The sequence below is a fragment of the Euprymna scolopes genome, chromosome 23 (assembly GCF_053919585.1).
Source record: "Euprymna scolopes isolate OS-2025 chromosome 23, ASM5391958v1, whole genome shotgun sequence".
Classification (NCBI taxonomy): Eukaryota; Metazoa; Mollusca; class Cephalopoda; order Sepiida; family Sepiolidae; genus Euprymna; species Euprymna scolopes.
Window position 1 is genome coordinate 55403015 of NC_136504.1, and position 13135 is coordinate 55416149.

General features: G+C 35.1%; 1 protein-coding gene and 1 pseudogene across 3 annotated transcripts in view; one reads left to right on the forward strand and one right to left on the reverse strand.

The window, feature by feature from the left end:
• Positions 1-13135, forward strand: part of LOC145245908 (uncharacterized) — a 388923-nt gene that overhangs the window by 265469 nt on the left and 110319 nt on the right. For all 3 annotated transcript variants that reach the window (XM_080107649.1, XM_080107648.1, XM_080107650.1), the window contains one exon: positions 5336-5469. In XM_080107649.1, coding sequence (XP_079963775.1) covers positions 5336-5469 — 134 coding nt within the window. The remainder of the gene's footprint in view (positions 1-5335; positions 5470-13135) is intronic.
• Positions 3821-3939, reverse strand: LOC145246214 (5S ribosomal RNA; annotated as a pseudogene).

Here is a 13135-nt window from a genome sequence, read left to right on the forward strand (position 1 = left end):
TTAGGCAAGTCAGTGCACAATGAACGAAGCATAAAAAAATGACTAAGTTCAACATTTGTCCCCCCCCCCAACCATTTACCCCCAAAAGTCCCAAGGGGACATCAAATCCTGGTGAAAATTTTTTTTTTTTTTTTTTTTTTTTTTTTTTATTACATTTTCACCCCAAACAAGGCAAATTGCCACTTTGGTGTAGGGGGCTACTATCAGGGGCAACAACTACTGGGGTACTATGTAGGGATTTGGGCAGCAAGGTGTCGGTTCACGTTACACTTGAACTTCTGCACGTCAGTACTGTTGGGGAAGCAGGGACCTGGAATGGAATTCCAGAGTCTTGCGGTTCTGGGGAAGAAACTATTGGAGTAAAAAGATCTTTTACATCTAGGGACCTCTACAGTGTGGGGGTGGGATCTAGCAGCCTGTCGGGTTTGTCGAGGGTGCTCGCGTCGTGGGGGCACAAGTGATTGCAGTTCATCAGAGCATTCACCACTAAAATACTTGTAGAACAGGCAGAGGGACGCAACGTTTCGTCGATGGGACAGAGGCTGAAGCTTAGATGCCAGTTCAGGGCCTATCAGATTTGCGACTCTCTTTTGAACCTTGTCAAGGAGCGAGAGACTAGTAGCAGATGCACCAGCCCAGATGTGGCAGCAATACTCCATACATGGGCGAATGGTGGCCTTATAGAGGTACAGGATACTTTCGGGTGTTAGTAGTTTTCTAGCACGGTAGAGAGAGCCTACCTTTCTTGCAGCGGCCCTGGCAATGCCTTCAATGTAATTGTTCCAACTCATGTTTCCTGTGAACGTTAGGCCAAGGAGTTTGAAAGATGGACTCTCAGATAAAGAGTCGTTGGCCATTGCTATTGGTGGTAGAGAGGGTTTCTTGTAATTATTGAATGAAACTAGTTTAGTCTTGGCAGCATTGAACGCGACCAACCACTTTTGTCCCCATTCCACTACAGATTGGAGGTCTTCCTCTAGTGTTTCTGCCATTTCTTTAGAAATGTGTTCATTCGTCTTCCTGTCATGTCTGCCATAGAGTGTAGTGTCATCAGCATATATACCCATCTCAGAGGCAATGTTGTCGGGGAGGTCATTTATGAATATCAGGAACAATAGAGGTCCAAGGATAGAACCCTGGGGCACTCCCGCATTTATATCATACTAGACCACCCGTGACCCGTTGGGTCAGTACGTTATATTAGCTATGGAATTCATGTATGAGCGTGACACTTGTGGCATAAAGAAAATAGTTTTTTTTTACATAACAGAAGCATTTCTATGAAAGTATATTAAAATGAAAAAAGAATATAGATAGATTTCTATGAGTCGTTCTGTTTATTATAATTGTTATTTTTTTTTAAATTACAGTTACTGAATTATAAGTGGTTGGTCATACTTATAGGTAAATATGCACTGAACAGGTATCATAATCCTTATTATAGTTAAATTCAAATTTTGATATATCATCTTTTAAATGAAATTGTTAGTTGAAAGTACAGAATAATAAAAAAAACACTCTCCACATGTTAATAATGGCTTTTTAAATAGAAAATGAAAATAAAATGTAACTTTTTTCATTTAATTTAAGCAAACATTCAGTACCCATTGTGTAAAGGAAAACACTATTTAATGTAATAGAAATGTGTGCATTTACCGATTCAGCTTTCCGTTTGGAAATGTAAGCAGACGACTTTAAAAAACATGGGAAGAAGAAAAAGAAATTTGTTTGTAATAACGCCCTCTAGTAAAAAGGTCTGCATTAGTTAAGGGGGATAACTCTATCCAGTTTTACATCGCTCTCTTTTTCTCTCTCTCACACATACACGTAACTATTTCTCGCGTACGTAACGAAAACAGAGGGAGTAGGAGTGTTGAAATCTATTAGAGGGAAAGTGAGAGGTGTTTTCTTTCCATAAATTGTATAGGGTAATATTTCATATTATTAATAGATTCATAGATAAATAGATTTTATAATATATATTATAATTATCTATGAATCTATGTATTATTTGTATATATAAATAACTATTTGATCAAATTAAATGAAATTGTTTGTATTAAAAGCGATATAAAAATTCCGGAATTGGAATAACGGATTGAAGACGTTGCTATTTACGCATGCGCAACCGGATGTTGAAAACCGGAAATCTGATTGCAAACATACAAGATCCATAGACTTTTAGTATTATATAGATTGTTTAGATGTGCGACCGTCGAGGACTACCTGGATTTTTCTCTTATCTAAGAAGGATTTAATTATGTTAAGTATTCTACCAGTGATACCGTATGATCTGATTTTACTGAGGAGACCCTCATGCCATACCCTGTCAAAAGCCTTAGATATATCTAGAGCTACCGCTCTGCCTTCCCCCGCTTTGTCCAGTGATTGGTATATACGTTCAGAGATCACGGTGAGGATGTCTGCTGTGGAACGGGCTTGTCTAAATCCATATTGTTTGTCAGTCAGTAGTTTAGCATCTGTAAGATGATGGACTAGAGCATGGTTAATTATGGTCTCAAATATTTTGGCAAAAAGTGGGAGGAGGCTAATGGGGCGATAATTTGATGGGTCTGTCCTTTCGCCAGAATTCTTGAATACTGGTACAACAGAAGCAGTTTTCCAACAGCCCGGAAAGCAAGCTTCATTAAGACATTTGTTGTAGAGTTTGGAGAGAACTGGAGCTACTTCGGCTGAGCACTTTTTTAATAGCACAGCTGGGATAAGATCGGGTCCACATGCTTTTGCGGTGTCAAGGTTTTTTATGATAGCATGCACCTGAGCAGGGGTGGTTTTCAGATCGTCTAGTGTGGCGTCTGTCCGCATAGGAAAGTCAGGTAGGGGGTGGTTGGAAGGGTCCAGTGTGGAGTTTGAGGCAAACCGACTGGCAAGCATGTTAGCCTTGTCGGTTGCTGAGGAGACAACCTCGTGATTGTTGGTTAGTGGAAAATGAACAAACGGTGCAGTTTTAGGTCTTAACATATGTAAATTTGAGTTCTGCATCATGCAAAAAAAAGAAATGACTAATCCATCATTTGACCCCCCCCCCACCATTTAGCCTCAAAAGTTCCCAAGGCCTTAACATATTTAAATTTGAGTTCAGCACCATGCAAAACTGCTAAATAGACATACACAAATATGGTAAAATAGTCCCTAAAAATGGAGTGGTTTATTAGCCCTAAAAGAGCCCCTGGGGCACACCCAAGAGTTATCGCGAAGTATAGACAAACAAAATCATATAGAAATCAGTTAGTTACAACTTTTCAGAAAGTTTTGTAAAAATCCAACACATCAATTTTTTTTTTTTAAATAAGCACAAAAATGTAAATTTTAGCCATTTTAATCTGAAAGGCACCTTAAGGGGTGGGGTGGGGCAACTAAAGTTTCTCAGAAAATCCGTTCTGTTACTTTTTTACTCAAATCATATTTAATGTTTGTGCAAAAGTTAAAAAAAAAAATTGCAAGGCATAGTTATTGAAAAAAGTGTGAACAGATAAGGGTGAATTTACAGGTCCACCCTCCTTTTGTCGGGGGACCAAAGATAAAGGAGGCATAATAAACTACACTTCTTAATGTTATACATGTATAAAAGAAATTGATCCTCTGAGGTAGTACCTCCTGGTTATTAAAAAAATGTGTGTGTGTGTGTGTGTGTGCAGTCAGCACCAACCCTAAACAGGGTTTAACCAGCTTTCTCTGAAGGAGGAAGTTTCATGGGAGTATGAAATTCACAAGCGGTCCCCAGTCGCATGTATACCCCCATTAGGGGAGATGACGTTAGGTTTTTGCAACTTTTCGCAGGGAGGTGTCGACGTCCTCCTACATACAACATCTGGACTTCCCAAATTGGTCACCCATTTTAGTAATGACCAGGCTCAACGTTGCTTAACTTCGATGATCTGACGGGAACCGGTGTGTCAACGTGATTATACCGTATATACCTTTACATTTCGTGTAATACTAACGTGTGTCCCTATTTGCTTACATACTCACCAGGATAGAGTTAGACACAAGATGGTTTTTGATATGGAGCAAATCTAACTTCCCAAAATGGGGCATTGTAAATTAGGAGAAAAATGAAAATTGTTTCGATCTAAAAGGATTTCTCCATCACAATGTGAGGACAGAAAAGATAGACTGCAATATAAGAACAGATACTACATTTTGTTCCTATCCAAGAGGCCAAAGAAATTGTCACATCTTGCCCATGCAGGTAAACTGCGACACACATTTGTGACGTTCTGGTTTATTATAACCCATGATCTCTTGCTCTACTCTATCGTTAGTTACATAGAAGATAGATGCTCGACTGAGCTTCAATCTTTGGTTCTTCTTTGTAAGACATTCACAGCAAGAACTTTTCTTATCACCATATAAAATAATCTTTTTTTCTTCTAACATCAAATGGAATTTCCATGAATCGAGTTTCTTTACAACAACTTCCCATTTGTGAAACATGTTGCTACAAGATTGCTTCTCTGAGAGTTACAACATTGTCATTTTTAAATTTAATATTAATAAACACTTATCATTAATCATTCTTATAAGTCCTTAATCCTTGTCCTTGAGTGGTTCTTAGTCTTAATAAAAGAAAAAAATATAAAGAAACTAGCAGGTGGGATGGCAGCTTTGCTGGAATATAAAAATCGCTTAAATATAATATTTTAATTTGTCAAGATTTCATATCTATATTATTAGAATTGTGATTTCAAAAGTCAAAAAATAAAGTTTTCAGGTGCCATCAGCTAGAATCGAAACTGAAACTGTAGCATTCAAAGCTAGTGATGTTACCACTGTACCAACGTGACACACATAGGAACTGATTAAAAATTAAAAATAAACTAAGATTAATGTACAAAATGTATAACAATTTTTTTCAATTTTGACCCATTTTTGACCTCTTAAAAACAATTTTAATCGGGTAAAGACACATAACAGAACGGCCCATAAAAAAATCCAATCATTTGAAGCCCCTAGCGCTGCTCTGTGACTTTTAGTTTCGGAGGAGATAGAGTTTGAAAATATGAAAACAGACAGACAAGCAGACAGACAGACATGTAGCGGTTTATATATTAGATAATAAATAAAATTCACACTGTATTTCGATGGGGATAATTGTCTTAATAAGAAAATAGGGCACTCACTCAATGTTTCAGAATTTAAAGAAAAAAACATCTTTGAGGGAAAGTGGTTTATTGGAGAAGTGTCATCATTTTTTTTACTGATACCAAATCTCCATTTGAGAGAATAGATTTCTCTGCAATGCTGTTTATTTCTATTTATTTTCTTTTTTTACCATTTTGTTTTGTTTTGTTTTTTGTCTTTTTCCTTCTAGGTGGCGCTGCAGTCTTAGAAGAAGAATCTGAGCAAGCTGCAGCGATGAACGTTTACTTAGAAATGCTTTTCCAAAAGAGAGAAAAAGAATCCAAGCACAAAAATTCTTTCCACAAAGACAAGAACACAAAGAAAGTAAAAAAACACAAACCTTTTTTTTAATCTTTTTTTTTGTTTTTTTTTCTTTGCGAAAAATTTAGTGTAGCTTTTGGAAGTGAGAAATAATTCAATTTAGAAAAAAAAAATTTTTCAAAAGAAAATTATTTCATTGCTTTTGTGCAAAATATCTGTTATCCTTTAAGAAGTAAAATCAGATTCATTTAATTTTTGGATGAACAATTAGAAAGTGAGATTTTTTTTTTTTTTTTTTTTTTTTTTTTTTTTTTAAGTTCAAAATTTTTTTTAAGTTGATTCCCCACCGCTGATTTTGGCAGTATTAATATTTGCTTATTTAACTGTGAAAAAAAAAAAAAAAAAAATTAGGCTTGGTCTTTTAAAATTTTTCATTTCAAATACTGAGACTACTTAAGGGAATCACCACTTATCAAGGCCCAGAGGCCACTCGAAGATAAGGATTAAAGTGTGTACAGTGATCAAAAGGACAATATCATAGTTATGGTGATTGCAATGATTCTAGCAAAAAGTAGGATAGTCAATTATGTTATAGAAAAACCAAGTATGGCCAACAACACCCATTATCACTACACTTTTGATGACCTTGTGCCTAATTTGTTACATATTTTTTTATCTCATGGCAAATAATAATTCAAAGTGTAGTATCTGTTATGATATTACACTTTTTCTTTTCTGTCCTTGGTCTGTGAAGGAGAGATTCTTTTTTTTTTCTAAAGGAATCACTGCTTATCTAGACCCAAGGGTCACTCGAGGATAAGGGTTGATGAGTATAAGAGGGTCGTTGAGACAACAGCGTAATGATCAGTAGTGGTGGAAATTGGGTAGAATTTGACTATTTAAGAGGATGGCTCAGCAAGAACTTGTTTACATTGGACTTGAAAACGATCGTATTGTATTAAGATGGAAAGAAGCCCCCTAGTACAGAGTTTCACAGGTGGGCATTTCTAGGAAAGAAACTTTGTTCATGGAATTTGCATTTGATATAAGACACACAGTGTAGGGGAAATTGTCGACATTGATCGTAGCTAGACGAGTGTTTGTTGTGAATGCTTTGCAGGGAACGGACTACAGGTTGTAGCTAAATCGAGCACTTGCCATGAAAATAACAATCCTTTTATATTGAGGCAATTTTATGTTTACAATTCTAATGTTTGTCCTAATCCAGAGTGTCCCTTTTTAGGAGCTGAATTTTCCCCACATTAAAAACCAATCTTGTGTTAACTTCTGCCCTCATTGGGAGGCAAATAAATTAGGTAAAACATTTTAGGTACAAACTGGGACGTGTACTCTCAGGGACATCCTTTAAAAATGTGCAAGAGTATAGGCTCAAAACTCCTTCAGCTAATGAAAAAAAAAAATGATGCACTGTAATGAAGACGAAGCAAAAATAATGTTTGCGCATATGAAGCTCCAATTTATTTGTCTCCGATGAGAGCAGAGTTGAATACAAAGTTAGTTTTTAATCTAGGGAAAATTCAGCTCCCCAATAAAGGAGCACTTTGGATTGGTATAAAGAGATACACTGCCTAAACTTTACTTACTTAGACATAGAAACTCCAGTCAAAGTAAACCATCATTTTCTGTTTGAAATGAGAGTCATAGAATTCCTCTAGTTTCCTTCTGTTGCAATCAAATCTCTCTTGATTGTTTCCAGTTCATTTTTGGCTTTCCTCTCCTTTTTCCATCACGTAATTAGCAATTCTATTTCAGTTATGTAAATGAATTGCAATAGCAGTAGTTACATCATCATATCATTCTCACTTATGATATAAATGCGGATGTACCCCAGGAGTCGATCCTTGGGCCTTTATTATTCCTAATATTCATAAATGACCTCCCTGATAAAATTGTCTCTGAGATGAGTATATTTGCTGATGACACCGCGCTCTATAACAGGCACAAGGGGAAAACGAATGAACACATATCTAAGGCAATGTCGGAAACCCTAGAGAAAGACTTCCAGTCTGTAGTGGAATGGGAACAAAAATGGATGGTAACATTCAATGTTGCCAAGACAGAGCTTCTTTCCTTTAATAATTACAAGGAACCTTCTCAACCACTGATAGCCATGGCTAATGATACATTACCTGAAAGTACTTTGTTCTAACTCCTCGGCTTAACATTCACAGGGAAAATAAGTTCAAACATACATTGAGAGCATTGCCAAGGCTGCTGCAAAGAAGGTGGGCTCTCTCTACCGTGCTAGAAAATTACTTATGCCTGAAAATATCTTGTACCTCTACAAAGCTACCATTCTCCCATGTATCGAGTATTGTTGTTACATTTGGGCTGGTGCATCTGCTAATAGTCTCTCACTCCAGGACAGGGTTCAAAAGAGAGTCGCCAACCTGATAGGTCCCAAACTGTCAACTAAGCTTCAACCTCTGTCCCATCGACAAAATGTTACATCCCTCTGCCGTTTTACAAGTATTTTAATGGTAGATGCTCTGACGAACTACAAGCCCTTGTACCTCCTCTATGTAAATACCTCCGACAAACCCGGCAAGCAGCAAAATCCCACCCGTACACAGTAGAGATCCCTAGATGTAAGAAAGCCTTCTACTCTAATAGTTTCTTCTCCAGAACTGCTAGACTTTGGAATTTCGTTCTTGTTTCCTGCTTCCCCAACTGTACTGACATGTGTAATGTGAATAGACATCTTGCTGCTCAACTTCCTACATAGTATCCCTCCAATTTATGTCCCAGACAGTAGCCTCCTACATCAAAGTGACACTGTGCCTTGTTTGGAGTGGAAATGCAATAAAATAAAACAAAATCGTATCAATGCTCTTTTAGCAGTTGACATCATTATTACATGCTTATCGACACCACAGCACAATTTTTACTACATAAAATGACTTGTAGTATCAGAATAAGTTGTACATTTAGCTCTTGCCCACATTTGAAATCATGGTTTTAAGAATGTTTTGGTTAATGTGGCCTGGCTGTCCCATTGAAGACTTACTTGCTTTTTAGGAGTATTCGGGTCTGCTATGAATATCACATAAAAATAAATTTGTATGAAATGTGTAAGATAATAAGGCCTTCAATTTCTCATGGTTTGCTTAATACTTTAAACTGGCCGCCACTTTTTTCGTCCTTGTTGAATTCAGTTATCACGTCAAAGTCTTCATTAACACACCCTTCGCAGGAATGCTCCACAGCACTGGTATTCATGTTGTTTTTTTGTTTCAAAGAAAATGGTTAGGAATTTATTTTTTTTATTATTTTTTTACAAATTGGGAAAAAATATTAGGAAAAGTTGAACAAAGTTTTTTTTTTTATAAACAAAAAAAATGGACAGAAAAAGCATGGAAACTTGAAAATTGTTTTTTTTTTTTTTTAAATAGTAAAACTTGAATTTTTTTTTTAATTGGAAAGAAAAGTAGAGAAAGTTTAAAACGCAAAACCTGCAAAAAACAAAAACAATGATTTACTGCTTGATAAAATGGTTACAGAAAAAAAAAATGTTTTTTCAAATTAGATGAAAAAAAACATTGAACTTGATAAAGTCAAAGAAATAAAAGTTTGGAAATTTGTTGGGGTGACACAAAAATGGTAAAAAGAAATTTGGTTACTGCAAGAGTGAACTAGTTCATTGTGTTCCTGTTGTATTTGTGTTGCATTAATATTCTAAAGTTACATTTAAATAACAATTGTGCAAAATTTATTTTTGCCTTCTCGATTTGAAGTTAATTTTTTAAATTGATGTGAACACTAGGATACTTCAATTAAAAGTCAAATATGAACAAGCAAAATTATAGAGGAATCCAAGGCAAATCAAATGAAATATAGGTTGTTTAAACAGTTACATTCAATTTAGCTTAAATTTGCGGTTTTTGAAAAAATGACAAGTGAACTTTTTTGTTGGTGGCACTGTATATATAATCTAAAGTTGTACTCCTGTCTGTTGGTTTGTTTGTTCACAATTTGATTAATATCACAAATGATTGATTCACAAATGGATTTTAATACTGCTGCATGATTTCTATATATATCATTTATTCAAATGTAATCAACATTCAGAAGATGATCTCATTTCCATATTATATTACAGAAAACCTGTTTTAATAATTAGCACCAAATTTTTTTTATCGAAATTAGTAAGAGAATTGTTTTAAATATTCTATTTAGAATATCATATGAAGTTGATTTATTTAATTTATTTTTAATTTAATTTACATTTAATTTAATTTATTTTTAATTATTATTATAACCAACATCATCTGCATTTCTTATGAATTATTTTCCTTTACGCTATGAGATTTTATTTCCCTGTTTGAATTTCATAGATGAAGATGACTATCGTTTATGCTTCCAAAAATCCCAAATCGTAACAACTTAGGATACTTGTTGTATCTTAAATAGTATGTGACTAAACCCTCTGCACGGCAAGATGTTTTTTACTTGGCAACACCGGGTATCTACAGCTAGTGTTTATATATTTGTATGTACAGGTTTTACTCCTGAACGAATTAACTGATCATTATGAATTCTGAAACAGCTGCTAGGCGTAGGGGTATAAGTGTAGTTTATATTTAGTTTAATTTAGTTTTATGCAAAATGATAAAAAAAAAAAAAAAAAAAATCTGTTTAGGATTAACACTTGATTTCTATAAGAGATACGTAGATATTTGCTTACCTTCGGGACAAGATCAAAGTGTAGTATCTGTTCTTCAGATGCTGCACTTCTATTTCTTGTTCTCTTTCGGTGGAGGAGAAATCCTTCACGATTGAGACAATTTTTATTTTTGTACCTTTTCTCCACGTTAAAAAACGACCCTGGTGTCTAACTCTGTCCCGTGGGGAGGCATAGTAAATAGGTACCTCTAAAACAATTTTCCTCTCACCTATTGTTTACTTAATTGGGTTATAGTTTATCTTTATTGTGATCTTCTCAGAATTTTGCTGGATTACAAGAATTCATCTGGTCTTGCTAAGTTTTTTTTTGTTTGAGCTAACATCGCTAAGAGAAGGTGTACCATTTCTTGGATGAACCAGTACATAGCCATGAAAAAGGATATTTTATCTGGGCTTAAAATGCTGTGTTATTTTAAATATTTAGTTAGGATTTATATGTAGGAAGAATTATCCTCATGTCAGAGAAACCCTTGTACAGAGAAACCAAAAGTACTAAGTGGAATCAAGCAGTCCTATGAATAACATTGGTTTCAGAGACTAAATGAAGACATCCATACCAGGTTTAACCGCATACTACGAACACGTTCCTCTCATACCACTTTAGTGGCTCCTGTATTCTTTATGATAAATGCATATTATTTTTTATACACTTTACACTACTTGTGGTTTCTTTCATTTGTAATCCCTAGAACGGGTCTACAACATATATATATATATATATATATATATATATATATATATATATATATATATATATTATATTATTATTATTATTTACTATAATAATTATTAAATACCAGTCGAGAGACTCAAACCCCGGCAACGGAAGTTATCTCTGGCTTCATTAGCAAGGACCCGAACCATTCGGTTACCGTCAACCATGAGAGATACAATTGAAATTAAACATTTATTCTTATTAAATGTTTTTAACGTCAGTCAGAGTGATCTAATCATTATATGACGATCTGTGCATATGAGCTAAGTTAACCAACTTTATCACAACTGAAAGTGCTCAACGAAAAGAAACAAGTTTCTTAAAGGGGCTGACATTATTATTTACTATACTAATTATTAAATACCTACAGACACTAGTGTTTCATCCTTTTGGGAATCATCAGTGCAGGGTGTCACGATTAACGCCAGTCGAGAGACTTTGAACCCCGGCAACAGAAGTCATGTCTGGCTTCATTAGCAAGGACCCGAACCATTCAGCTACCGTCAATCGCGAGAGATACAGTTGAAATTAAGCATATATATAGCCTGACATTGCCCGAGTGTTTGGTGGTGTGTGTTGAGCAAAAAAAAAAAAGTGGTAGTAGGTAGGCAGGTAGGCTCGAACCCATAACATGGAGGAAAAGAATGTGGGAAAAAAAAAAAACGTGACGTCTTTGCTGTTGTGCCCATCGCCAAACCAGAAATGACATAGTTTTAAATCAAGGCCAGTCAATCGAAAAGAGGGGATGACTTTCGAAAATATTGGCGAAAAAAAAGTGACCCCCTCCCTGTAGAAAAATGCCCAGCTGAGGGTGAAGGAATTACTGTCTTTAACCAATTTTTTGATAAATGTTGTTTGAAGGGTTGAGCTTCAAAACAATACCAATCTTGTGAAAATCTGTGGTCTCTGCCAAAAGTTTTAGGCAGACATATAAACATACATACATACATAGATTTAAACAGACAGGTGAGATTTATATTATAGATTACTAGGGGTGGAAGCGCCCGGCTTTGCTCGGTCGTAAAATACGCTTAAATATGATATTTTAATTTGTCCAGATTTCGTATATATTATTATAGAATCGTGATTTCAAAAGTAAAAAGAAGTATTTGGGTGCTAGAATCGAAACCGAAACCAAAACTGTAGTATTCATAACTGGTGATGTTATCACTGTACCAACTTGACACGCATATAAACTGATTAAAAATTAAAAATAAACTAAGATGAATGTACGAATTGTATAAAGATCTTTTTCAATATGACAACACAGACATATAGCCATTTATATATTACACTTCACCAGGAACAGACAGACATTTTTATTTTTATTTCAAAAAGGTTGCAGTTTTACTAGCAATATTCAACAACAATTGTTTCAGCCCATTACTAGAATTTAAATGTCTATAATAGTTCCCAACATGTGTTATTTATTATCTTTTATACCAGCTGAGCAACTCTTCAGTGCAAAAAGAAAAGGTGCATACAAACTGAAACATACATAAGTTACTGTGACGGGCATGCGCGGAAGTGCTCAAGAATTGTATGTCAGTGTCTTACTCTGGTCCACCTATGGCGAAAATGAGATTGTCCAAGGGCTAGAAAAAAATGATGCCAGAGTTGTTCAGTGAGTAACTGCTACGGTTGCTCTGATAGTGTGTTGGGTCATATCGATGGAATTTTGTCGGGTCATGTTGGCAGAGTTGTTCGGGATCGTGGCAGAATTGTTTGTATCATGTGGGGTCATGTCGATGAAGTTGTTCGAGATCATGTTGGATCATGTCACTCGAAGTATTTGATATCATGTCGGGTTATATCAAATATATTGTTCATATTGAGTCATGTAAATGAATGCTTTCAGTTTACCTCTGTTGTTTGGTTGACTTGTTGCTGTCATACTGATGCGTGCAATAACAAATATTTCTTTTAGTTGAGTCTGTCTCTCTTCTCTCATAAAGCTACAGTCACATTAATCTATATATATATATATATAGAGAGAGAATAAATGACAAAAAGTTATATTCCAAAATTCGTGATGTTGGCCATCTTATAATTTATTCCTTTAATTCAGTTGACTTATACAATTCTTGACAGTATCTGTTTCGTAGCGCAAAATCAATCACTTAATTATTATATCAATCAGTGAATCTATTATGCCCTTAACTCATCAGAAGAAATAGCAACAATCAATCCGTCAAAAGGAAATGAAGTGTGATTTGACATGATTAAAATCCGAAAATTGGAAGAGAAGCTGCATATATATATATATATATATATATATATATATATATATATATGTGTGTATGCATGTGT